Source organism: Marmota flaviventris, chromosome 10 (genome assembly GCF_047511675.1).
Source record: "Marmota flaviventris isolate mMarFla1 chromosome 10, mMarFla1.hap1, whole genome shotgun sequence".
Taxonomy (NCBI): Eukaryota; Metazoa; Chordata; class Mammalia; order Rodentia; family Sciuridae; genus Marmota; species Marmota flaviventris.
In genome coordinates this window covers 78373977-78401216 of record NC_092507.1, presented here as the reverse complement: position 1 = coordinate 78401216, position 27240 = coordinate 78373977, and the positions used below count along the sequence as shown (strand labels likewise).

Genomic DNA, 27240 nt, shown 5'->3' with positions numbered 1-27240 from the left:
GAATTTGATCATTGATCGTGTGTGGAACAGTAAAAGGGGTGTCATGAATGAAGTTTTTTGTAGGGTTACAGAACATATGAGGGTGCTAATAACTGAGATAGAGAATACAGAGCAAGAACATGTGTCTTGTGATTTAAAACTATAGAAATTCAAAATGTTTAGAAAACTAGAATTAGAACATTATATCCTCATGTACCGATCGCTGAGCTTTAGCAATTTGACAGTTTGCCAATTTTATTTCATCTATCCTCCCTGTTTTTGTGCTGTAGTATTTTATAGCAAGTCCTAGACATATGATACCTGACAAGATTTATACATATGTATGTGTATACACACACACACACACACATATTGGTAGTAGGGATTGAATCTGGGGCACTTTACCACTGAGCTACATCCCCAGTCCCGTTTAGTTTTTACTTTGAAACTGAGTCTTGCTAAATTGCGGAGGCTGGCCTCAAACTTGTGATCCTCTTGCTTCACCCTCTCAAGTTGCTGGAATTACAAGTGTTTACCACTGCATCCAGGTAACATTGATTTCTTAATATATAAATGCTTCTTGACTTACTATGGGGTTTTACAGCAATAAACCCATCAAAAGTTGAAAATATATTAAGTTGAAAATGTATTTAGTACACCTGACCTACTGAACATTATAGCTTAGCAACACAGTATACTACAGAGTATCATTTGTTTACTTTCATAATTATATGACTGACCAGGAGCTGTGGCTCCCTGCCACTGCCCAACATTGCAGGAGAATATGATACAGCATATCACTAGCCTAGGAAGGTCAAAATTCAATGTTTGATTTCTACTCAGTGTGTGCCACTTTCACAACACCATAAGTTAAAAATTTTCAAGTTGGGGACCGTCAATGTGTCTAATACCCAAAAAAAGGTTTTTAAGGAGAAGTGTTTTAATAAAGGTGGGTGAGATCACCTCCCCCCAACAACAACAACAACAAAAAAAATATATATATATATATATGTGTGTGTGTGTGTGTATATATATATATATACATATATACATATATATATATATATATACACACACATATATATATAGTTCAGCCTAAGAAAAGGGCTTGAAACTACACCCTAAAGACTATTACCACTTCGGAGGAACCCATCAAAGAGATCAAAAGGAAAATTGATAGAAATATCACAGAAACTGGGGTAGTGGGGTTTCAGGAAGAACAAAGTAATCAATACTATTAAATGTAGCAGAGAAATCCTGTAGGAGTTGGAAAGCATCCATTGGATTAGAAAGTAAGATTGCATTGATAATCTTAGCAAGAACAGTTTTTCGAGTATAGTGCTGGAGACAAAAATCAGAGTGGAATGAGTAACAGAATAAAAAAAAATAAGAAAAAGGAGATGTACTATTTAAAAGAGTCTGAATGAATAAGGAAGGGAAGAGGCATTAGCTAGAAAACTTGGGCCAATGGAAGCAAAGTGACAGGAGGTGGGAAGGTTTGAGCATGTTTATAGACAAATAAGGTACAAACCATCAGAGGAGAAAAGAGAGGTGTTTATTGGGATAACTGAAAAGACATGGCCCAAGAGCAGACATCTGGGCATGGGATCAAGGAATAAGAGGACGCTTGAAGAGGAGGAGATAAAAATGAATATGTATGTCAAGAAATTTGTAGCAGAAATGGGATATTATAATTTAGGGAAATCAAACTCTATAGCCTTGAATTTCTAGGGGAAAGAGATGATCTCTTCAAGAATGAGGGCATAATCAAGAATCTAGGAATTAAACCAGAGACCCTGTGCCTAATAGAGGAAAATGTAGGCCCAAATCTCCATCATGTTGGATTAGACCTTGACTTTCTTAATATGACTACTATAGCACAAGAATTAAAATCAAGAATTAATAAATGGGATGGATTCAAACTAAAAAGCTTCTTCTTAGCAAAAGAAACAATCAGTGAGGTGAATAGATAGCCTACAGAATGGGAGCAAATTTTTACCACGCACACATCAGATAGAGCACTAATCTTTTAAGATATATGAAGAACTCAAAAAGCTAAACACCAAAAAAATAAATAAATAACCCAATCAATAAGTGGACCAAGGACCTGAACAGACACTTCTCAGAAGAGGATATACAATCAACAAATATATTTTAAAATGTTCAACATCTCTAGCAATTAGAGAAATGCAAATCAAAACTATTCATTTCATCTCACTCCAGTCAGACCACATAAAAATAAATAAAGGTGTTGTGTCCAACTAAAATATTTAAAAAAAAAAAAAAAAAAAAAAAGAATCCAAACAACAATAAGTGTTGGTGAGGGAAAAGGGTACACTCATACATTGCTGGTGGGACTGCAAATAGGTGCAGCCAATATGGAAAGCAGTATGGAGATATCTTGGAAAACTGGGAATGGAACTACCATTTGACCCAGCTATTCCACTCCTTGGTTTATACCCAAAGGACTTAAAAACAACATACTGCAGTGAGGCAGCCACATCAATGTTTATAGCAGTACAATTCACAATAGCTAAATTGTGAAACCAACCTAGATGCCCTTCAGTAGATAAACAGATAAAAAAAAAAATGTGGTTTGTATACACAATTTGGAATATTACTCAGCATTAAAAGGGAATAAAATCATGGTGTTTGCTGGTAATTGGATAGTATTGGAGAATATTATGCTAAGTGAAGTTAGCCAATCCTGAAAAACCAAATGCTGAATGTTTTCTCTGATATGAGGATGCTGATCCATAATGGGGATGGATGGGGGAGCATGGGAGGAATGAATGAACTTTAGATAGGGCAAAGGGGAAGGTAAGAGGCATGGGGGTAGTAAAGACAGTAGAATGAGGTGGACATCATTTCCCTAAGAACATGTATGAAGATGTGAATGGTGTGATTCTACTTTGTGTACAACAAGAGACATGAAAAATTGTGCTTTATATGTGTAATATGAATTGAAATGAGTTCTCATATATAACAAACAAGAATAAATAAATTTAAAAAAATGAGGGCATAGAAATGAGGGTTGAATAAAAAGCTACAGGAAACCAGTCAAAGGTTTGGAGTACTTGAGGGGAGAGGAAGAGATGGTAGAAAACCATGCAAGTGTTGTTGGAGACCACAACTATAGGGGTAACAGTCTGTATTTTTGTGTGATTTCTATAGTAGTACTCACTTACCTGGGTGTTAAAGTAGAAAAGGTGGATTGTAGTTATTTTTAAGTTGACCTTTTACTGCATAGGTGCAGATGAAGGAGTTAAAGGATGCAGATAGTTCAAGTGATCAAGGATGATTAGGGAAAGAAGTAGGAGATAGGATAAAAGTGGATGGATAGGTAGGTTAAAATGAAGGGATCACTGGGTTAGAGAAGTTAGGCTGAAAAGCAGACTGGTAGAGACAGAATAAGAGGTTTTGGTCAGAAAATTAGATCATGAAGTTTAAGGTATTTGGTGTGAAACAACTCCAAATGTTAGTAGAGATTCAGAATAGGATTAGGTGCTGAAATGGATTAGAACTTGAAGATGATTAGTATTTAGAAATGAGGTTGGCCTCTTATAAAGAGTTACCTACATGAACATTCAACTTTCCCAGCATCATAACAGGAATTGGATAGAGAAAAAATTGTAAGCAAATGCCATAATCTTCAGTGAATGTGAGTAAATGATCAGGAAGTCAACACATGACAGAGAAAAGGACAGTACAGCTTCTGCATCAGAGGAAAACATTTTGCTGAAGAGTCCAGAAAGAGCCAAGATAATACTAACGTACCTATTTGTGTCTCCCTGCCTTCCTGGCCCTGTTGTATAAAAGGTATGAGAGAATGAGCAGTTCTTCCCACCAGAAATGACATCAATTTAATTAATGCAATAAGGCAGAGCAAGTGTTCCATGAAGAGGTTTAGGGTATAGAAAAGTAATCCTCAGATCTCAGAGGGAGGAGCAGTTCAAATAGAAAGGGCCAGGAGTGAAGAAACACAAAGCAGTCAAGAAGTAGAGGTGAGATGAGGTAGGAAATGAAATGTTTCATTTGTTGTTTGCTGGAGAAGTACTGGTAAGTGTGGTGTGACTACATTGACTGACCTCAGCAATCCTTACTTGGGCACAGTTTTTTTTGTTGGTATAGAAGTACATGAATGTCCCAAAGGCTGCCATATAGGAATATTCCTCATAGGATAGACTGGGGGCTGCAGTTGTAGCTCAGTGGTAGAGTGCTTACCTAGAATATGTGAGGCACTGAGTCCAATCCACAGCATTATATTAAAATAAATAAATAAAATAAAGGTATCAAGTCCATCTATAACTAAAAAAAAAAGTGAGACCGGGCTTTGTGGCACAAACTGGGCTTGGGAAGCTGAGACAGGAGGATTGCTAGTTCAAAGCCAGCCTCAGCAATGGTGAGGTCCTTAGCAATTCGGTGAGACCCTGTCTCTAAATAAAATACAAAATAGGCCTGGGGATATGGCTCAGTGGTTGAGTGCCTCTGAATTCAATCCCCAGTACCCTCCCCCAAAAAAGACAATGAGAATCTGAATGTAATAAGCTTTTTATCTTGTAGCTATAACAAGAATGTGTGGCTTTGAAAAATCAGTACAGCAATCTATATTTAGCATCTGTTAGCTAAATAACAGTCTCTTATGACTGAAGATAATTTTTCATGGTTCTTTTTTATGTTCTGAAATGACTAATGGAACCATCTGGAATTGACAGATTTTAATTTCCCCAAAGGCCGGCAAAGTCTTATTTAGCTTTGTAATTCTTTACAATGTTAGGCTCAGTGCCTGGCACTGAATAAAAGAGTGAATAGAGTAAATATATAGAATTTTGGAATAAAAGAGGACATATATAGAAGGTCAGTATTCATTCTGCTTTAACTGTTGTTGTCATTCATTCCCTTTTAACTTCTGTATGTTAGTTTTGTGTGACCTTAAGTTTCTTAAACTTTTTTTTGGAGATGCTCAGTAAATATTTAACATAGGTATTATGTTATTTCTTACATAAGCAAGTGGAGGTTTAGAGAGGTTAAGTAACTCACCCAGTGTTACATAGCCAGTAAATAGTATAGTCAAAATTAATTCCAGTGAACCAGGCATGGTGGCATGCACCTGTAAAACACCAGCTAATCTGGAAATTGAGGCAGAAGAATCCCCAAATTCTATGCCGGCATAGGCAGTATAGTAAGACTCCATCTTAAAAAAAAAAGAAAGAAAGAAACTAGTCAATCAATTCTAATGGATTTTGAAGGTCAGGTGCTTTTCAGATACTAGACTTAGAAATAGTTTTAAGAGCATAGAGCTGATTTTGTGTTTCTTGAGCATAAAGCTTTAAAGCTGTGATCCTATACTCTCATGCAAAGATGTGTCTTTTATGACTTGAGAATTTATATGACCTGAGATGTTAGCATGGATTTCTCAAGCCTTGCTGGCACTGATGTGTGTTCTTCTGGACCACTTTGTATTTAGGTAGATAGGATTATATCTTCCCACCCAAAACCGTTACCAAATACACACTGACTTTTCCTTCTCTCTTTCCCTGATTGCATGGCAACCACTGTTCTGCTTTCTGTCTTTGTGTATAAAACAATTATTATTAGAATGTGAAATGATTTTATTTTGTTCACTTAAGAGCCTTTCATCTGGGCTGGGGTTATAGCTCAGTGGTAGAGTGCTTACCTAGCAATCTGTCAGGCACTGGGTTTGATCCTTAGCACCACATAAAAAAACAATAAATAAAATAAAGGTCCATCTACAACTAAAAACACTATTTTAAAAAAAGAGCCGCTAGGGCTGAGGCTCAGTGGTAGCGCACTTGCCTGGCATGTGTGAGGCACTGGGTTCGATTTTCAGCATCACGTATAAATAAATAAAATAAACGTCTATCAGCAACTGAAAAAAAATTTTAAAAGAGCCCTTCAGGGCTGGGGTTGTGGCTCAGCAGTGGAGCGCTCGCCTCGCACGTGCGAGACCCTGGGTTCGATCCTCAGCACCATATACAAAAATAAACAAGTGAAATAAAAGTATTGTGTCCAACTACAACTAAAAAATAAATATTTTTTTTAAAAAAAGAGCCCTTCATCTAGCAATCATATCATTGACAACTCATTTGTGTGTGTGCCTTTAATTATGATTATGAATTAATTTAGAAACCATATAAATGCTTATGTAAAATGATTTTGTTGTTGGCTTCTGTATTTCCTACTGTTGTGTAACAAATTCCCACAAACTTAGCAGTTTAAAACAACAGACATTATCAGTTTGTTTGTTTTTTTTTTTTTTTTTTGCATCAAGAATCTACAGCTTGGATTTTCTGCTCAGCCTCTCAGGTTGTAGGCCAGTTGTTGGCTGGGCTTGCATTGTTATCAGGAGCTTCAGTGGGAAAAGATAAATTTCCAAGTTTCCTCAGGTTTTTGGTAGAATTCATCTCATTAAAGCTGTAGGATTGAGATCCCCATTTCTTGCTGGCCATTGGCCAGGGACTGCTTTCCAGCCTCTAGAGGTTACCTGTAGTCCTCTTGCCACAAAACCCTCTCCATAGGTACTCCTGTAATATGTAGCTCAGTTTTTTAAAGCCAGCAGGGAGAATTTCTGACTCTGGGAGGTTAGGCCTAGACCTCAACTGATTAGGGAACCTTAATCATGTCTACAAAAATCCTTTCATTTTTGACATATGACCTAATCATGGGAGTGACATCCATATTATCTTGGTTAAAACAAGTCTTACAGGTCCTACCCATCCTCAGGAGGAGGAGATTATACAGTGTGTGTAAATGGGATAAAAGGGCACCTTCGAGTCTTGCCTGCTATAGCTTCCTTTTTTAACCTATTTCACAGGGGTTTTTATCAGCTATTGGACACCCTTTCCCCAAAATTATTTTTAATCATGGAAGGAAAAAGAGGACTTGGGATTACCTTGAAGTTGAGGAAGAAGAAGACAAACAATTAGCAGACTCTATGGCTTCTCTGGCATATCTAGTATTTGTTCAGGGCATCAGTATTGATCAGCTTCCAATGGTCTTAAGGTAAGAGTTAGTAGTATTTGGTTTATTCATGTATTCTAAAAGTATCAAACTCTCATTTATCTAATGTCCAGTATATGCATATTAACACACTAGTACATTTAAAATAAAGTATAAACAAAGGCTGTTTTTATTAGTTCTAAATGATACTGGTTATAATGTTAAAGCCAGGTACTAGGAAAGTGCTCTAACACTGAGCTACAATCCTAGCCCAGATGAAATGTTAAAATAAAAAGAGGTGAATATTAAAATCTGTATAAGGGAATGGTGGGCACAAGAGTCAAAAGTGTTAAACTGGTCTTGGTTTTGAAGCTTTTGGTGCCTCCCAGAACTATAAGCAGGGCAGGTGGCTAGGTACTACTCATGGTTACTTTTAAGTATCATATTCTGTCATATTACAATAACTTATGAAATATGCATATTTGTTAAGGCTGCTAAAGTACCACAAACTAGATGTTTATTAAAATAACAGAAATGTATTATCTTATAGTTCTAGAACCTTAGAAGTCTGAGATTAACGTGTCTCAGAAGGTTGTTTCTTTCCAAGGGCTGTGAAGGAGAGCCTCGTTCATGCCTCTGCCTCTAGCTTCTAGTGGTTTGTTCCCAGTCTTTGGTGTTCTTTGGCTTATAGATCTGTTACCCTGTTCTCTGCCTTCATGTTCATATGGTAGTCTCCCTGTGTACATGTCTGTCCAAATTTCCCTTTTTATAGAAACCAGTCATTAGTGGATTCAGGCCTACCCAAAGACCTTGCTTTACCCCAAATAAGGTCATATTCTGAGTACTACAGGTTATGACTCCAACATATCTTTTTAAGGGAGAATACAATTCAACCTATAACTGTATATTAAAATTTATAAATATGTGTGTATACATCATTTTTTTTCTATTTTAGCCCATCATACCTTTTGCAGTTTAATATGGGGCATATTGAAGTCTTTTTGCAAAGGTAAGATCATTTATATGGTATCTCAGGATTAAATAGTAGTGTTGAGATAAACCTTGTCAAGATCAGGGAGATGGCCTTCTCTTCACAAGGCCCTAATTAATTGATTATTTTATAAAACAGTGAAGTGAATATTTATTAAGTCTTTTTCTTAATAAGGGATTTTCCAGTTATCTAAGGTTTTTAACCTTACTTCAAAAAAATGGTAATTTTTTACCCCACTGCAGGCTTCTCCATCTAAGGAGAGTCAGTCAATACAAGAAGTTCATCTTTTTGCTTCATGGATGCAATGTAAACTATATCAAAAGGAAGTAGACTTCTTAACCTCACAGTTTTTAACTTTGATCATTGGCAGTGATATTCAGTTATAGTTTTTCTCATTTGAGGTGCTAAGATCAATTATACCTTTTCTCATTTGGGGTGCTAAGAAAGAAGACTTTCTTTTTTTATAAAAAAGGAAAAAAAGGAAGAAATTACAGGGTAACAGGTATGCATAATTTCTACAGACAGAAAATTTAAGCATTTTGCACAACTCTAAATGGTTTCTCTCCCTATAACAAGTTAAATTATTTCTTAAGATCAGTCAGGGCCTTGCAGTGCTCTCCTCTATTAACACTAGTGACAGTTTATCAATTCCATCTCTTCCCAGGTGAAGCAAGATTTGTAACATGGCAAATGTCCAAAGCCTTAGCCTCTAAGGCATGAATTTCAAGGGTCTCCTGGCACAAGTAGTTATAGACTCTATACATTTTCTGTATTATATAAGCCCTAATGATTTTATATTTCATTAGTTTCTGTTATTCATACAATGAAAATATGTATTGTTTTGAATCTTTGTTTTTTTTGGTACCAGGGATTGAACCCAGGGGTGTTAACCACTGAACTTCATCCCTAGCCCTTATTATTTTTTTATTTTGAGACAGGCTCTAAGTTGCTTAGGGTATCACTAAGTTGCTGAGGCTGGCTTTGAACTTATGATCCTCCTACCCCAGCTGCCCGAGTCACTGGGATTATAGGCATGTGCCACTGTGTCTGGCTTAAGTTCTGTATTTATATTTCCAAACAATTTAGTCATTAACCGAAAACATAACACTTCTAACTAGTTGCATGGCTAGAATAAGAACCTGGAACCTGAAATTGGTTTTCCAAAGATCTTAAATATTTAGTTAATAATGATTAATTATTTAAAAAGTATTATCACAAGTGGAATATTTAATTCTTTTTTGTATAAAAATAATTGAAAAAATTTATAGAACAGCCAACTGGAATATATCAGTTATAATTTATTTCTTAGCACTTGCTATTGAAAATCTGTTGATTTGCTATCAATAAATAGGCTCTGAGCAGGTAGTTTTGGTCAGATTTGGACCCAAATCAAAAGAGATATTAAAGGAGATGAAGAATTTTCACTAATTCTTCAACAAAATTTATCCTTAATAATATACATTTGTTTTTCCTAAAGAATCATTTGAAAACAATTTATAAAACCATATTGACAAATTTTAATATTCTCTTCCAGAACAGAAGAGTCTGTTTTCTCAAAAGGATTGGTAAGATTTGTTTGTTTTATATACACACACACACACACACACACACACAGATACTTGTGTGTGTGAATGCATACTTTTTTGTTTGTGTTTTGGTGGTGCTGGGTATTGAACTCAGGGCCTAGCACTCTATCACTGAGCCACATCCTTAACCTCTCCATTATAATTTAAATACAAATCTTGTCAACACAGCTATTGATTTCACCTTGCATATATTTTAATCTGTAGGAACTGCTGGAGAATGGTTTATTGAGAATAGAAGACGACAGTATACTTTACCAGTACTTAGAAATCAAGAGTTTTCTTACTGTACCTCAGGTAAATAAAACATACACTGTAACTTGAAAATAACCCTTACATTCCTAAACTTTAGTAAGGTAAAGATCCCTCCAATTCCTCCTCTGCCACTTTCTTTACCTCTGAAAACTCAAGTGTATTGCCATTCAATAGAACCTTCTATAATGATGGAAATGTAATTACCTGTATCATACAGTAGAAAAGCCAGGAGCCTTATTGAATGCTTGAAATGTGGCTAATGGGACTCAGGAATTTTAAATTTAATTTAAATTAATTTGAAATTAAATATCTATTAGTGGCTACCATAGTTGATACCATAACATCTAGAGAAAATGTATTAACTTTCTTGTTGAATACTTTTTGTTTCTATAGGGTTCTTTTTTTTTTTTTAAGAGAGATAGAGGAGAGAGAGAGAGAGAAATTTTTTAATATTTATTTTTTAGTTTTCGGCGGACACAACATCTTTGTTTGTATGTGGTGTTGAGGATCGAACCCGGGCCGCACGCATGCCAGGCGAGCGCGCCACCACTTGAGCCACATCCCCAGCCTCTATAAGGTTCTTGAAAATGAAATTCCTTTAGCTTTTCTGAAGCATCTGAAGCATTTACTAACTCACTACTAGAAAAACATTTTGTTTTTCCCTCCTTGCATTTATTTTGCCTAGTACTCTTTGTTGGTTATAATATCCAAATAAGTCCTTAGCTGTAGACATTTCTTAATATTTAAATAGAAAATCATGACTTTTGTTAATATATTAAGATGGAATATATCAGTTATAACAAATTAAATAATAACAAGTTAAATTATTTCTTAAGATCAGTCAGGGCCTTGCAATGTACTCCATTTCTTCTACATGCTTGATTTCATTTTCTTGCCACTCTATAGATATATTTGAAAATTACCATTTACTTTTTTTATCAGGGATTAAACTCAGGGGCACTCACCACTGAGCCACATCCCTATCCCTATTTTGTATTTTATTTAGAAACAGGGTCTCACTGAGTTGCTTAGCACCTCACTTGTGCTGAGGCTCGAAATCCTCCTGCCTCAGCCTCCTGAGCCGCTGAGATTATAGGCTTGCAACACCATGCCTGGTTTATCATTCACTTTTAAAAACACACTTTGTAACATCTCACTCTGTTAATTACAAAATCGATTATAGTTAAGTTTCCTTATAGAAATAGTAGTGGAATGAAAGGAAAAAAATAATTTACTTATAAATCTACCCTCACTTCTTTGAATTTTTAGTATTCACTATTGGTAATGTATTTGTTTGTAGTCACTATAACCTATTTACATCAGAATTAAATTTTTCTTTTTTTAATTTCCAGGGCTTAGTCAAAGTGATGACACTTTGTCCCATTGAGACATTGGTATGTACATTTAGGGGACTAATGAGTTATAATAAGAAATTTTGATAAATAATTTTATTTTTATTCATTTTATGTAACAATTTTATTTGTTCCATTTTAGAGGAAAAAGAGTTTAGCTATGCTTCAACTGTATATTAACAAGTTGGATTCACAAGGCAAATATACTTTATTTAGGTATGTATCAGGCATGGCTAATTGTTAAGTATTATGGTTGATTAAAAATCAAGTTAATATTATGTTATTATTATAGGATATAGTATTTCAGTATGTTTTACACATAATTCAACTCTAGTTAAAAGCCATATTATAATTGTCTAATCTGTGACAAGTAGAGGTTTATCAAATATTTTGGATACATATATATCCATATATATAATATATAGTTCAGTTCAATTAATTGGAGTACTCCAAACTTAAAATAGGTTTTAAAAAGATTAAACTGAGGTTGAAACACTCCTGCTAGAACTTTACAATTTTAATAATCTCCACTATTCACAGTTGAGAATAGCTCTAGATGTATAATTTTAAAACACTAGAACTTTATAATTTTGGAAATATCCAGTTATAAATAGAATTTACTAGTTAGTAAGAACAGTAACTATTACAAGTGGCTTTGTAATTGCTTGATCTCCCTTGCTTATTGCCTTCACTATGGATTTTATATCCCTAGAAATAAAACATGGCCCATTTAAATTTGCAAAACTTTCATCATCATTTAGTTGTAATGTAGTTCAGAATGATTTCATACATTGTAATTTTTGCTTTCAAGGTGCTTATTGAATACAAGCAATCACTCAGGTGTGGAGGCCTTTATTATTCAAAATATCAAAAATCAGATTGACTTGTCATTTAAGGTAAGAACATAGATAAGGTGTCAGTTTCCAATTAATTTATTAATATTGGGAATATATCAATGTGGGGTTTTGCCCTAGTCTTTTTCTTTCTTTAGTATTAAGCTATATTCTTTCCCTATTTCTATTCTTAAAAAAAAATAACAATTTTGAAGTTTTGTTAACTCTAAATTTAAATTGTATTAATTTTTTGAGCTAAAATTATGACATTTTGTCATATGCTTCTGAAAAGTAAATGGAAACTTGTCTCATGTATTAGTGAATATACAGTATTTTCCATATAGCAAACAGAAAACACCAATATTCTCAAATGAGCAGTGTTTGTTTCAGGTGTTTGGAAAGTGAATAGAAGTATCAAAAGTTAAAGTTAAAAAAAATATAGATATACATTTTAAATGTGTTAATAGTTTATTCTTACAGCATCAGGGTATTAGAAAAACACAATTTATCATGCTATTATTTAAACCTTTCCCAATTTTTCTTTTGCTTTTCAGAAAACAAAAAACAAATGGTTTACAGGACCACAGCTGATTTCTCTTTTAGATTTGGTACTGTTTCTCCCAGAGGGTGCTGAAACAGATTTACTGCAAAACTCAGATAGGTGAGATGACCATTACTAAGGTTCAAATAGTAAACTACCTAAACTAATAAAATATATTTTCCTGTGATTTTATGATCTGGGTTAAGTAAAGATTTTTGTATTTAAGTTATTTGATGTGTAAAAACAATATAATCTCTTTTAAGAATGACCAATACTCTACTTTTATACCTTTAATGTATCCAGCATTCCATAGAGATTTGCAACTAATGTTTGTGACTAAAAATTAAGAACCTCGTGTATATAATTTATAAAAAGTTTATGTATTTTGATTTTGATGTTTTTTTATATAAATCATGTAGTTTCACTTTTGATATACTAGCTGTTGAGAAATATTTTTAAGCATTTACAAACAAGAGGAATTTTTTTCTTTTTTAGTATTTTCAGTTGTGGATGGACACAATATCTTTTATTTATTTATTTGTTTGTTTGTTTGAATGTGGTGCTGAGGATCAAAACTAGTGCCTCACACATGCTAGGCAAGTGCTCCACCACTGAGCTACAACCCCAGCCCAAACAAAAGGAATCTTAAAATCTAGAAATCAAGACAGTGCTTTCAAATATTAAAGATAACAATGTTCTCGAAGTAAAGCATTTGTCTAGCATGCATGAGGTCCTGTGTTTGATCCCTGGTACACACCTGCCCCCCCCAAAAAAACCCCACAGAGAATAGTAATTTTCACAGTTGCATTGGTGTGAGCTTAAATGCAAATCGAGTAATAAGTTAGTCCTTCTCCAAAAGATATGATGGTAATAGTTTTTAATGACAACCATAGTTATAAAAACATTATCAAGATTTTTAACTTGTTTTGTGCATTGAAATTGCTGTTGATTATATAAAATTATACTGTAAGTAACAAATTATTTTTAATTAACAGGATTATGGCTTCATTAAATTTATTGAGATATTTAGTTATCAAAGATAATGAAAATAACAGTCAGGTAAGTGAATTATTTGAAAAAGAAAGAATGTATTAAAAATTCATAAGGAATGTTTCAGATTTTCTTAATTAGTATCTACTTAAGCCAATGTTTAATATCTTAGCCAGCTACAGAGTTTGGGATAAAGTGCCAACAATTTATTCTGCCACCTGCAGTTAATTCCCAGGAGCATTTACCACTGCACATCCAAGTTAACTTTCCCTTTGCTTTTTCTGTTGTGCCTCTGCTCTTTTCCTAGATACACTTAGGTCTGTTGGGTAGATAAGTTGCAGATCCTAAGTTAACTGTAACCTTGTGGAACTCAACTTATATTTGGGTGACTTGTTCAGTTTCCTCTACCTTATAGTTCATGATTTAAGCCTGAACCATGTAAAATTATGGTATTTTAAAAAGATACATGATAAATTGAAGTATTTTCAGCACTAAAACTAAATTTGTTAATAGCACTTTTTGGATAATGTGTAGGAAGTTGGATTTTTTTAAAAAATACCATTTCATTTGAAGTATTCAATAAGTAGAAGACTATTTGAGGAAGATGTGTCATAGAAAAGTTATATTTGCTTTTACCTTTTCCTTCCCTTCTACTTACCCTATTCTAATAATTGCTTTCCTTATATGTGTCACTTCTGTTAACTATAACCATCTTAATTATGTGTTGTTAATCTATTTTTTAAAAAAAAAGTATAAGGAGAATGAAAAAATTGATTTTATGTAAAGATGCCTGAGAGTTTAACAAATACATAGATTGATTTATCCAAATCCATATCAAATAGAGAACATTTAATCATCACAAGAAGTTCCCTTATGCTCCTTCCCAGGTAATTCTGACCTCATTGCTCCACCTCCGTCCTATCCCTGCCACAGGCAGCCACTATTCTGGCCAGGTGCGATGCAACACTTATTCTTTACTTTTCCCTCTTCAGTGATAATATAGGTACAGGAAGAATCATTAACTTGCACAAGGATACACATCTAGAAAATGTAGAAATGGCTAAGACTCCAGTGGCCAGAAGTTTTGAAATCACAAAAATCCTGGCTCCTAAAGGAACTTGTGGTAAAAACAGAAAAGTTACAGCATAAGATTCAGCAGCAGTGAAGAGACCCTAAGGTTTCAGGAAGGTGTCCATAATTAGGGTAAGGTATGAGTTTTTACCTTTTTAGTTATCAGGAAAGATTGTTAACCTATGTAAGAGATGATTTAAGTTGCTTAACAGTAAAAAAAAAAATGAATCTTTTTTTTTTTTTTTTGGTACTGGGGGATTTAACTTGGGGTGTTTTACCACTGAGCCACATCCACAGCTGTGCTAAATTGCAGAGGCTGGCTTTGAACTTACCATCCTTTTCCTGTCTCAGCTTCCCAAGCTGCTGGCATTATAGGCATGGGCCACTGTACCCAGTGAAAATGAATCTTGGTGATTATGACACACAGATTATTAGGTGTGATGTACAATATAATACAGAGGCAGCAATAGGTTCTTACCTAGAGAAGAAGAGTAGCTTAGCACTGAACAATGTCTGCTTTGATATCCACAGATAATACTCACTTTGATTTGGCTTGAACATTTCATGGTGAAAAAAAAGATACAACCAGTTTATAAAACTGACTTCTTATTTAATGGTTTAAAATTTTTTCCCTTAGGGATGAAATATTCTAAATTTTGGCCACATAAGTTACATAATTATCATACCAGGGAAATTAGCAAAAAAAAAACTAATCCAAGATGGCAATCTGATGTCTTTGAGGCAGCTTAAGAGCTTGTGCATTATGGCAATGTTTCTCCCATGTACAATTATAATACATCATATATATAAAATGAGAAGCAAATCTGTCTCCTGTGGTTAATCAAAAAAATGACAGCTTCTGTAGCTGTGGGTTAGCTCAGTGGTAGAGTACATGTTTAGCATTTGCAAAGCTCTGGATTCAATCCCCAACAACCAAAAAAAAAAAAAAAAGCAGTTTCTTAATTTTTAAGAAGTTTTGGATAAAGGAAAAACAAAATTATATTCTTGTCATACTAAATAATGGGGCATTTTATTCAGAAGGACTCCTCCCAGTTTCTATTTTTGATAGGATATTTGTCAAGAGGCTAACTAATCAGATGAAAAATTTAAAAGTCAGAAAGATATACAGGAAATTTAAATAAGAACAGAATCATTCAAAGACAGCAAAGTGATTCATAATTGAATAATAATCCATTTCTTTTCCTGTCATTTCAAGTTATTGTCCACTAATTTACTCTTTGACATTCCCCTCCTCACCCTACTATTTCATGACTGTCTCCCTATATTGTGTCAAGAACTTTATCCCATACCTCAGTTTCATACATCTTTTCTTGAATCTTACAGCATAAGTCATGCTCCATATCTAATATAAAAACCAACTTAATTTTTATACCAAATATTCCTTATTGGGGAGTATCTTTAAATAGTTATTACTTGTTTTGAATTATAATAATTCCAATGCACATCCATAATTATGCTATACCTTACCTTTTGTCTACTCATATTTTTACCCATCCACTTGCTTGCCCATTGTTTCCTACATAGTTTCTGATTGTAATGTGTACAGTAAAAGCAGGGTCAAAAGAAATGAGATTTCAAAAATCATAAGTAGCAGGAATTTTTAAAAATTCAATTGTGTAATGTACGTATACATATATTCTTTTTACTTAGGAAAAAAGTACAGATATCTCACATAATAATACATATATAATTCTATATAATCTATTCTTTCCTCAAGATTAAAACATATCCTGGTGCTGAGCATGTAGCTCAACATTAGAGCACTTGCCTATCATGTGGGAGGCTCTGGGTTCAATTCCCCATACTGTAAAAATAAGTAAATAAGTAAATGAATAAATAAATACAAATATATCCCATGTGAGGTATCTGCAGTGCCAAATGACTTCAGGTGATAAAAGTTCAATAATATTACAAGTAGCAGAAGTTCTGCAGTATTACTTTATAAATAAGAAGACATATACAAGTAGGAGAAGGGGGAAAGCTGGTTCTTGATCATGTCCTTTTTTTTTTTCTCTTCATTATTATGGTTGACTGTATTCTTTCCAAGTTCCCTGTCTGTTCTGGAAATAAATTTAATCGTGGTATAGAAATACCTTCTCTTCCTTTTGTAAGAGAGTCTGCAGTAGATTTTGGAATGTATAGTTAAGGCTTAGAACTGAAAAGATTTCAGAACTATTACATCAATTGCAAGTTACTTTTTTTCCTAGACATTTAAGATATATACACAATGGAATTTTACTTAGCATTAAAAAAGAACAAAACCATGGCATTTGCAGGTAAATGGATGGCGTTGGAGAAGATAATGCTAAGTGAAGTCAGCCAATCCCCAAAAAACAAATACTGAATGTTTTCTCTGTTATAAGGAGGTTGACCCATAGTGGGATTGGGAGGGAGAGCATGGGAGGAATAGATGAATTCTAAATAGGGAAAAGGGGTGGGGAGGGAAAGGAACGGGGCAGGGGATTAGCAAGAATGGTGGAATGTGATGGATGTTATTATATAAAGTACATGTACAAAGATCTGAATTGGGTGTCAACATACTTTATATACAGAGATACAAAAATTGGGATATATATGTGTATTAAGAATTGTAATGCAGAAAAAAAAAAAAGCATTACCTTAGAATAGGTAGAGGGAAGTGAAAGGAGGGGAAGGCAGGGGATGTGGGGATAAATAAGAAAGATAGTAGAATGAAACAGACTATTACTTTATGCATGTATGTGACTGTATGACCAATGTGATTCTACAATATGTATACTCAGAAAAATGAGAAATTATATCCCATCTATGTGTGATATATCAAAGTATATAAGTGCAATTCTACTGTCATATATAACTAATTAAAATAGATAAAAATTGTAAAAAAATAATTTCAACAGAAAAATGAAAAATGGTGACACAAAGACCCACATTAAATGCTAGAGGTAAAAATAAATAAAAACGAAGGAAACTGAAATGAAGAATTCTTATGGGATGATAAGTATAGCATTAAACTGGGATGCAGAGGAAAAAGTAAGTGAGCTTGAAAATGGAGTGTAGAAATTCTATAGTTATCCTATATTTAGACAAAGGCACCAAAAACATACATTGGAGAAAAGATGGCCTCTTCAACAAAATGGTGCTGGGAAAATCCACATGTAACAAAATGAAATTAAAACTCTCTTTCTCACCATGCACAAAACTCAACTCAAAGTGGATCAAGGACCTAGGAATTAAACCAGAGACCTTGAGCCTACTGGAAGAAAAAGTAGGCCCAAATCTCCATCATGCCAAATTAGGCCCAACTTCCTTAATAAGACTCCTATAGTGCAAGAATTAAAACCAAGAATCAATAAATGGGGTAGATTCAAACTAAAAAGCTGCTTCTCAGCAAAAGAAATAACCAGTGAGGTGGATAGATACAGAATGGGAGCAAATCTTTACCACAAGCACATCAGATAGAGCACTAATCTCTAGGATGTATAAAACACTCAAAAACCTTAACACCAAAAAACAAACAAATAACCCAGTCAATAAATGGGCCAACGAACTGAACAGATACTTCTCAGAAGAGGATATGCATAAAAGAAATGTTGTTCAACATCTCTAGCAATTAGAGAAATGCGAATCAAAACTACTCTTAAGATTTTCTCACTCCAGTCAGAATGGCAACTATCAAGAATACAAACAACAATAAGTGTTGGTGAGGATGTGGGGGAAAAGGCGCACTCATACATTGCTGGTGGGACTGCAAATTAGTGCAGCCAATATGGAAAGCAGTATGGAGATTTCCTTGGAAAACTTGGATGGAACCACCATTTGACCCAGCTATCCCACTCTTTGGTTTATACCCAAAGGACTTAAAAACAGCATACTACAGGGGGCTGGGGATGTGGCTCAAGCGGTGGCGTGCTTGCCTGGCATGCTTGCAGCCGGGGTTCGATCCTCAGCACCACATAGAAATAAAGATGTTGTGTCCGCCCAAAACTAAAAAATAAATATTAAAAATTCTCTCTCTCTCTCTCTCTATCGCTCGCTCTCTCTCTTTTTGAAAAAAAAAAAAAAAAAACAGCATACTGCAGGAACACAGCCATATCAATGTTTATAGCTGCACAATTCACAATAGCTAAATTGTGGAACCAACCCAGATGCCCTTAAGTAGATGAATGGATAGGGAAACTTTGGTATATATACACAATGGAACATTACTCAGTATTACAAGAGAATAAAATCATGGTATTTGCAGGTAAATGGATGGAGTTGGAGAATATAATGCTAAGGAAAGTAAGCCAATCCCCAAAAACCAAAAGCCGAATGTTTTCTTTGAAAATACTGACTTATAATGGCAATGGAGGGGGGAGCATGGGAAGAATGGAGGAACTTTAGATAGGGTAAAGGGGAGGAAAAGGTAGGGAGGGAGCAAGGTGGAAGGAAAGAGGTAGAATGAGTTAGACATCATTACCCTAAGTACATGTATGAAGACATGAATGGTGTGAAAATACTTTGTGTATAATACAAAATGAATTGCATTCTACCATTGTGTATAACAAATTAGAACAAATAAATAATGGAATTTTAAAAATTAAAAAAGAAATTATAAAATTCAAATACAGAAGGAAAAGAGATTTTTAAAATGGAACATAACATCTGAGCTCTATGAGTACAAGTGACTTATGGCAAGAGTAATCAGTGTCTCAGAAGGAAAAGAGAAATATTCCAAAACATAATGGCCAGGTATTTTTCAAAATCAAGGACAGACATTAACTTACAAATCCAGTAAATCTCCAGCAGAAACACCACACTGAGAACCATTGTTATCAAACTAAAAATTACAGATGAAGAGAAAAACATGTAAAGAATCTAGAGGAAAAAATGACACATTACAGAAGAACAACAATAAGAATGATGTCTTATTTGAAGTGAAAGAAGCTTAAAGACAAAATTACCATTCTGAGATAAGACAAACAAAAAACCCAATATGAATCTGTGGTTTTGTAGCCCTTTAAACTGATCTTCAAGAATGAAGGATAAATAAAACATTTTCTTAAAGGAAAAAGAATTTTTTAAATTTTTTATTTTTTTATTTATGTATGACAGCAGAATGCATTACAATTCTTATTCATCTAGGGCACAGATTTTCATAACTCTGGTTGTATACAAAATATATTCACATCAGTTCTTGTCTTCATACATGTACTTTGGATAATGATGATCACCACATTCCACCATCATTTCTGACCCCATGTTCCCTCCCTTCCCCTCCAACCCCTCTGCCCTATCTTGGGTTCATCTATTCTTCCCATGTTCCCTCTCCCTATCCCACTATGAATGAGCCTCCTTATATCAAATAAAATATTCAGCATTTGGTTATTTGATATTGGCTAACTTCACTTAGCATTGTCTTCTCTAACTCAATCCATTTATCTTTTTTTAATAGTGTTTTCTTAATATTCTATTTTCCTTTGTTTTTTTTTTCTCTTTCCACGTTTTTTTTAAATATATTTTTTTAGTTGTAGATGGACACAGCATCTTTATTTTTGCTTATTTTTTTTATGTGGTGCTGAGGATCGAACCCAGGGTCTCACCACATGCAAGGCAAGTGTTCTACCACTGAGCTACAACCCCAGCCCCTCTTTCCACATTTTTTATTGATGCATTATAGTTGTACATAATGATGGAATTTGTTACATATTCATTCGTACATGCACTCAATATAACATTATAATTTGGCCAACATCACTTCCTAGGACTTCCTCCCTCCCTCCTCTCTTCTCCCCCTGGGGTCCCTTTCCACTTCTGATCTCCCTCTGATTTTCATGAGATCCCTGCCTCCACATCTTTACTTTTTCCTCTCCAGCTTCCACATGAGAGAAACATTACCCTTGACTTTCTGAGACTGACTTATTTCACTTAACATAATGGTCTCAAGTTCCATCCATTTATAGTGTTTTTTTTTTAAGAGATCCAGTAACCTAATGTAAGACAGAAAATATTCTTATTTTCATAGCTTCTTCACTCCTACGTGCTTCTAAAAATATTACAGTTCATCATAGGGAAGATTTGTAGAATTATACTGAACAGAATATGTAACAAATTTCCTTTAACCTAATTCTGGTATGTGTTTCTATTACCTGAAGTTTTATGGTTATGGGCTGTGTATTAAGACAAATTATCACCATCGAAAACAAGGTTTTAATATTAAAAACCTTTTAGATTTGCATTGTTCATTACAGTAGACAATAGCCATTGTGGTTATTGAAATTTTAAGTGGCATTGGATACTGCCATTTTAGATAACTATTTCTCAGCATATGATCCTAATCAATGGGGTTTTTGGTAAATTTCTGGATTCAGCTCCGTATCTATTCAGTGAAAACCTCTGAGTAAAGCAAGACATCTATATTTTTAACTAACATAGTGAAATTTGAGAACTTCCACATATTATGCATGAAAATATTTTTATGAGGTATCATTTGCAAATAATAGATGGTAATATTAACTAAAACTAAATAAAAACTGTGGAATGCAGCTGCACTGGTAGAGAAAAATTCCAGCTTAAAATGCTTATATTAGAAAAGGATTATTAAATGAATTTTCTGGTATGATTGTTTAAAGTTGCATGAAGATATAATCTGTTGATTAAAAAGGGACTATAAGTACAAACAGAAAAATAAAAAATTATAGGACAACGTATAAGTACATTTGAAAGCTTTAGTGAAATGGAATTTTTTTGATAGCACCATCTACTAAAAAAAAAAAAACAAAAACCTAAGATCAGATAATTTTATCACACTTTCAAGAAACAGATAACTCAAATCTTATATGTTTCAAAGAGTAGAAAAAGAATTGTCATACTGCTACTGTAAGTCTATTTGGGAAGATAGGGCCTTAATACCAAAACAAATAATATAGTAGTCCTCCGTTACCCACCATCTTGCTTCCTTCAGCTGCAGTTTACCCATAATCAAGCACAGTCCAAAAATACTAAATACAAAATTCCAAAAATAAATAGTTTGTAAGTTTTAAATTATACAATGTTCTGAGTAGCCCAAAATTATCCTTGTCCAGCATATCTGTACTACATATGTTACCTATTTGGAGGGGTCCTTTCTAAGAAATATTTGCTTAGCCCAAGAATGTCTTATAGAAATGATTTAATTTTAAGTTTTATATTAGGTCTGCGATCCATTTCAAATAAATTATTTATATGGTATAAAGTATGAATTAAAAGAATTTTCTTTTGACTTCAGCACTATTTGTTAAGAAGACTGTTTCCCAAACTAGTTGGATTATGTTGATACCTTTGTCAAAAATGAATTGAGTTGTATTTTGGACTCTGTTCTGTTCAGTCCTCATATGTCTATTTTTTTGTTGTTGTTTTTATCAGTACCACATAGTCTTGACTACTGTGGTTTAATAGTATTTGTTTGTTTTGGTACTGGACACATTGAGTCCAGGACCTCATACATTAAGCACAAAATCTACCATTGAATTATACATACCCTCGTCCGTACTAAGTCTTGAACTCAAGTAATGCAAGTCTGCCAAGTTTTTTCTTTTTCAAAATTGTTTTGGCTATTATAGGTCCTTTATTTTGTCATATAAATTTTAGAATCATCATTGTCAATCATCTCTACCCACAAAGGGCTAATTTAAGATTCCATTTATGTGATATTCTGGAAAAGGCAAAAATTACAAAAACAAAAATCAGTGGCTGCTGGGGGTAGGGAAAAATAACAAAAGGACACAAACTTCTGGGGTCATGGAAATTCATGGTGGTGGTTATATGACGTATACATTTATTTTGAACTACATAGCTAAAAGAGTATATTTTAATGTAAATAAGTGATACCTAAATAAATCTGGCTTTAAAAAACAATAGAACAAGATTAGGCTCGATATTGCACTAGGCTAGAACTCCCCATGAATAAGCAAGTGCACCCATTAAATAAAAATCTGCTGTAATGTTTATTTTTGAATGATAGTTTTTTCTGCATTATATTTATATATTAATAAAATTATATCAGTGTTACATATAGGAAAGTTTTTTGGTAGATTTTTATTTCAACTATATAAATAAAAGTGTTTTGAATTGTGATGTGAAACATCACAACTGTGGGTCATAGTAGAAGTATTTTGAAAAGTACTACTGTAGAAAAACTTTTATCCTGTATGAAAAAGAAAACAGCAGTTTCAGTGCTGCATTGTTTGAAATATTGAAAAATTAGTAGCAGGCTAGGTGCGGTGGTGCATACCTGAAATCCCAGCAGCTTAGGTGGCCAAGGCAGGCAGATCTCGAGTTCAAAGCCAGCATCTACAATTTCGTGAGGCCCTAAGCAGCTTAGCAAGACCTTGTCTCAAAATACAAAAAATGCTGGGGATGTTGCTCAGTGTTTAAGTACCCCTGGGTACTTAATCCCCAATACAAAAAAAAAAAAAAAATAGTAGCAGGATAAATTATATACCAGGATTCCTATATGCCAATTAAAATTTAAAAATTAGAGATACAGCATAATTCAAAAGTACAACATAAACAAAAAAAGGAAACTGAAGCAAGATTATTCACAGTATTGTATAAAAATTGTATATGAAAACCGGTCATGTATTTTTAAGTGATACAGACATTAGGAAGCTAACCATGCAAGTCTGGATAATAACTACCTCTTGAATAAAAGGGAATTCAACCATATCTAGTGTTTTTATTTAAATATGAGAAAATGTTTTATTTTGATAAAGATAAATGTGGATTTAAAGGGTGTGTTATCTACATACTTTGTATTTGAATGTCATCAGTAACCTACCTAGAAGTGAAATCCATCAGTGGTAGTATGTTCCACCTGTAAGCTTAGAGGTGAAGGCAAAAGAGAAGGTTAAAGGGAAGGAGGTAGACAGAGAAGTTCTTTAAAGGAAAAAGCAGGGGCTGGGGGTGGTTAGATGAAGAGAGGTCAAAATAGGAGACAAGAGCAGTGGGTACATGTGATACATTAATATGCTTATTCTGTGGGACTGCAATGGTTGAAGAAAATCCAGCTATAATACTGTATAAGTCATGTTTTCTATAAAAAGGTTAAGGAAACTTTGTGTTGATGGAAATTTAGAAGTGTATTTAAAATAATTTTTAAATTACACCACTAAAAACAGGTTTGTGGCTTTTAAAAAGACAGAATAATTAAGGTGGGAATATGGCTTAATAAGTGGTAGACTACTTGCCTAGAATCAGTGAGGCCCCAGGTTTGATCCCCAGTACTGGGGGGAAAACAAATAGGATAATTAAGTAAAAAGCAGTAATCAAAATTCCATCAAACATTGTTGATATTATAGCTATATGCCCTTCTAGACTCTCTGCTGACAAATCTATAACATTTTGAAAAATAAAAATGAAGTCATACTCTAGGAATTATACTGCTGTATAACCTTTTCCTCATTTACCAATATGTACTGAAGAACAGTGCTTTATTGGCTGTGTAGTTATCCATTACGTAAATGTACCAGAACTTACCATTCTGCTGTGAAATGTTTTCATGAATTTCATTTTTCACTATTTAAACATTATTTTTTTAAAAAAGCCATCTCTGCAGTAAAATCATTAGAACATACATCTTTAATTATTTCCCCAAGATAAATTTGTAGATGTTAAATGAAATAATAGGCATATTTCTGAGGTTTTGAATTTTTTTAGTTCTTCCCTAGAACTCTACTTTTCTTAGCAGTGTACACACGGGCAAATGAAAAGAACAGATTTAGATGAAAAGGAAATGTGACAGTTACTAATGTTACCAATTGTGTAATGTAAGTAAGTGTGATAGATTTTATCTGGAGGATTATAAGTAAAATTTTATATATGCTTGGCTCAAAATAAGTTCATTTAAAAATATTTTTTCAAGTGGTCCATTTCATTTTTATAGTTAGGGTAACTGGGTTGCTCTTTTACCTAAGATATTTTCCAGTATAAAGAGTACTTACAAACTTAATAATGCCAGTGGATTTTCATTCTTTTTCTTCTTCATCCCCTTCTTTTAAAAATAAAGACTTTGTTAATATCCTCCTTTAGTACTGTATCTGGAAATGATCTTGAAATGCAAACTTCTCAGATATGAGACAACATAACCCTAAGCTGCCAAATTATATTTGTTTTTTTTTTTTTTTTAAAGTGTCCATCAATAGGAGAGAAAACAAATCATCTTGATCTGTAGCAAGGATATAAATTGAAGAGCCCAGGGTTGAATATTTAGGATAGAGTCATCATGGAATGGTTTGTATGGGAAGAGAAATGTTTCAAACCATGTAAAATTAGCATCAGATAATTTTCTCATTGGATAAAAATTAGAGCTCTCAAAAGTAGGAGCTAGCCAAAGGCAGCCGCAATGATAATGAGCATAGAGCCCTATGTATATTTTTGTTTCAACTGTTAATCATATAACATAATCAGCTGTGGTATAAAAGTGTTAAACATTAAATTATCTTGAAAAGCAAGGATCATGTTTCATTAATTTTTGTTTCTCCCACTCTTGAGTACATGTTTAGTAATAGGACACTGGTAAGTATTGAATCAAATTACTAATTCTTCTATTAATTCTTCCTAACAGACTGGATTATGGACAGAACTTGGAAAGATTGAGAATAATTTCTTAAAGCCACTTCATACAGGACTTAATATGTCAAAAGCACATTATGAAGCAGAAATTAAAAATAGCCAAGAAAACAGCCAAGGTTAGTAATATGCAATTTTATTTTCATTAAGTTTCTCAAATTCTGGAACTACCAAACTCAAAAAGAACACTTTTTTGTACATTAACTTATGCCAAACAAGGGACCACAACAGCTGTGATTCTATTTTTAATTAAAATTATTCTTAGTTGATCTATAAGCCAATTACTATTGAAATTGGGTTAGTGAAAATTTAAACCAAGTTGAAGCATATTTTGTTTTAAAGCTCAAGTTCAGATTTAGTGTGGTTGTACTGCAAGTATTACCCTTTGAATGCTATCATACTTTATTCTGTATTGCTAGGTCAGTTCCCCCATCTCACTCCTGAGTAAATCTGAACAAATTATGAGAAAGAATCTTAGATCCAAAATTACTTTGTCAGAAATTCTGCTATAATAATCTTGTGATCTCTTCCATATATCTATGGTGATATTTTTATCAAAATTTTCTCTTTTTCAGATTTATAATGACTATAATTCAGATTATACTCTAAAGAAAAGTTCATCCTATACATGACAAAATAATGTTTATCTAAAGCATTAATTCACATGTTACAGAATTGATACTTTTATTTGCTTATAATTCAATATAAATATTCTTAGAGCTGATGTTAAGATTCAATAATTTACACAAATAACTTGCACATTTTTTAATGATGAAGGTAGCTTATAAATGTATTATTAAAATCTGAGAGTTGTTTTACTTATTTATTTTGTGGGGGGTACTGAGGATTGAACCCAGGCTCAGGGATGCTTTACCACTGAGCTACATCCCCTGCCCTTTTTATTTTAATTTTGAGACAGGGCCTTACAAAGTTGCTGAGGCTGGCCTGAAATTTGCAATCCTCCTGCCTTAGCCTCTTGAGTTGCTGAGAATACAGGCATGCACCATTGCACCTAGCTCTTGAAAGTTATTTTAATGGCTAAGTATGACATGATTTTTTTTTTTCCTTTCTCTTAACAGCAGTCCAGAAGTCTAAGGATCTTTGTTCTGTAACTGTCGGTGGAGAAGAGATCCCTAATATGCCCCCTGAAATGCAACTTAAGGTGATTTGAAAATTTTTAAAGCTATATCAAGATGAAATCTTTTGTTTTGTTGTAAAGGCAGCATAAGCAACACTAATTTTCTTGGCATTACAGGTCCTACATTCAGCTCTTTTCACGTTTGATTTGATTGAAAGTGTTCTGGCTCGAGTAGAAGAACTCATTGAAATAAAAACAAAGTCTACCTCTGAAGAAAATGTTGGGATAAAGTAAAAGTGTTACTTTCTAAATAAAAACTAATAAAGTACATATGCTTTATTTAATACCTTTTATAAAAACAGTTTTACTAGAAAAAATACTAGCTTTTCTCAGTTGTCTGTTTCTATAATGACACATTATAGATTAGTATTCTTTGGTTTTAAAAAATTAAAATATTGCTTTTGAAAATCCAATACAAACTAATAATTTTGTACATTTCATAAAATGTTAAAATGCTTTATTCATTTATGTAGGGAGTTTGTAAAAACAGATTCACTTTCTGCTTAGTAGGTGTCTGTAACATTTAGAACTCCTAGTGTCAAGTTGGATACCATACCACTGTAAAAGTGTAGTAAGAAATTATGAGTTCAGAACATTTGATTGTTTCTCTTAGTTTCCCTCTTTCCGGGCTCAAAAGTAGTCTTAAGGAAGAGTTCCGTCACCAACTCTCTAGCAGTTACAGTGTGAAAGTACCTGCAAAGATTAATTTTAGAATAACAGTTGCCCTTGTGGAAAACCTAAAAAATATACACAAATCTTCCTTTAGTCCAAGGAGCTAATTAGAAAAACATATTTTTTCCTACATGTTTGCACATACAACTTAATTTGTATTATTAAGAAATTGCATGGGTTTTGTTTTTGTTTTGTAGTTCAACCCAAGGCCTTGTACATGGTAGGAAAGTGCTCTACCACTGACCCAGCCCCATAAGTTTTATAAGTTTGTACCAATGACTTTCT

General features: G+C 33.6%; 1 protein-coding gene across 2 annotated transcripts in view; it reads left to right on the top strand.

The window, feature by feature from the left end:
- Window positions 1–26551, top strand: part of Glmn (glomulin, FKBP associated protein) — a 49883-nt gene extending 23332 nt beyond the window's left edge. For both annotated transcript variants that reach the window (XM_027935148.2, XM_071618046.1), the window contains 12 exons: window positions 6815–7002; window positions 7895–7948; window positions 9465–9495; window positions 9721–9810; window positions 11121–11162; window positions 11263–11336; window positions 11932–12016; window positions 12508–12614; window positions 13490–13553; window positions 25141–25264; window positions 26225–26307; window positions 26401–26551. In XM_027935148.2, coding sequence (XP_027790949.2) covers window positions 6815–7002; window positions 7895–7948; window positions 9465–9495; window positions 9721–9810; window positions 11121–11162; window positions 11263–11336; window positions 11932–12016; window positions 12508–12614; window positions 13490–13553; window positions 25141–25264; window positions 26225–26307; window positions 26401–26517 — 1059 coding nt within the window. In that variant the 3' untranslated portion in view covers window positions 26518–26551. The remainder of the gene's footprint in view (window positions 1–6814; window positions 7003–7894; window positions 7949–9464; window positions 9496–9720; window positions 9811–11120; window positions 11163–11262; window positions 11337–11931; window positions 12017–12507; window positions 12615–13489; window positions 13554–25140; window positions 25265–26224; window positions 26308–26400) is intronic.
- The last annotated feature ends 689 nt before the right edge of the window (window positions 26552–27240 follow it).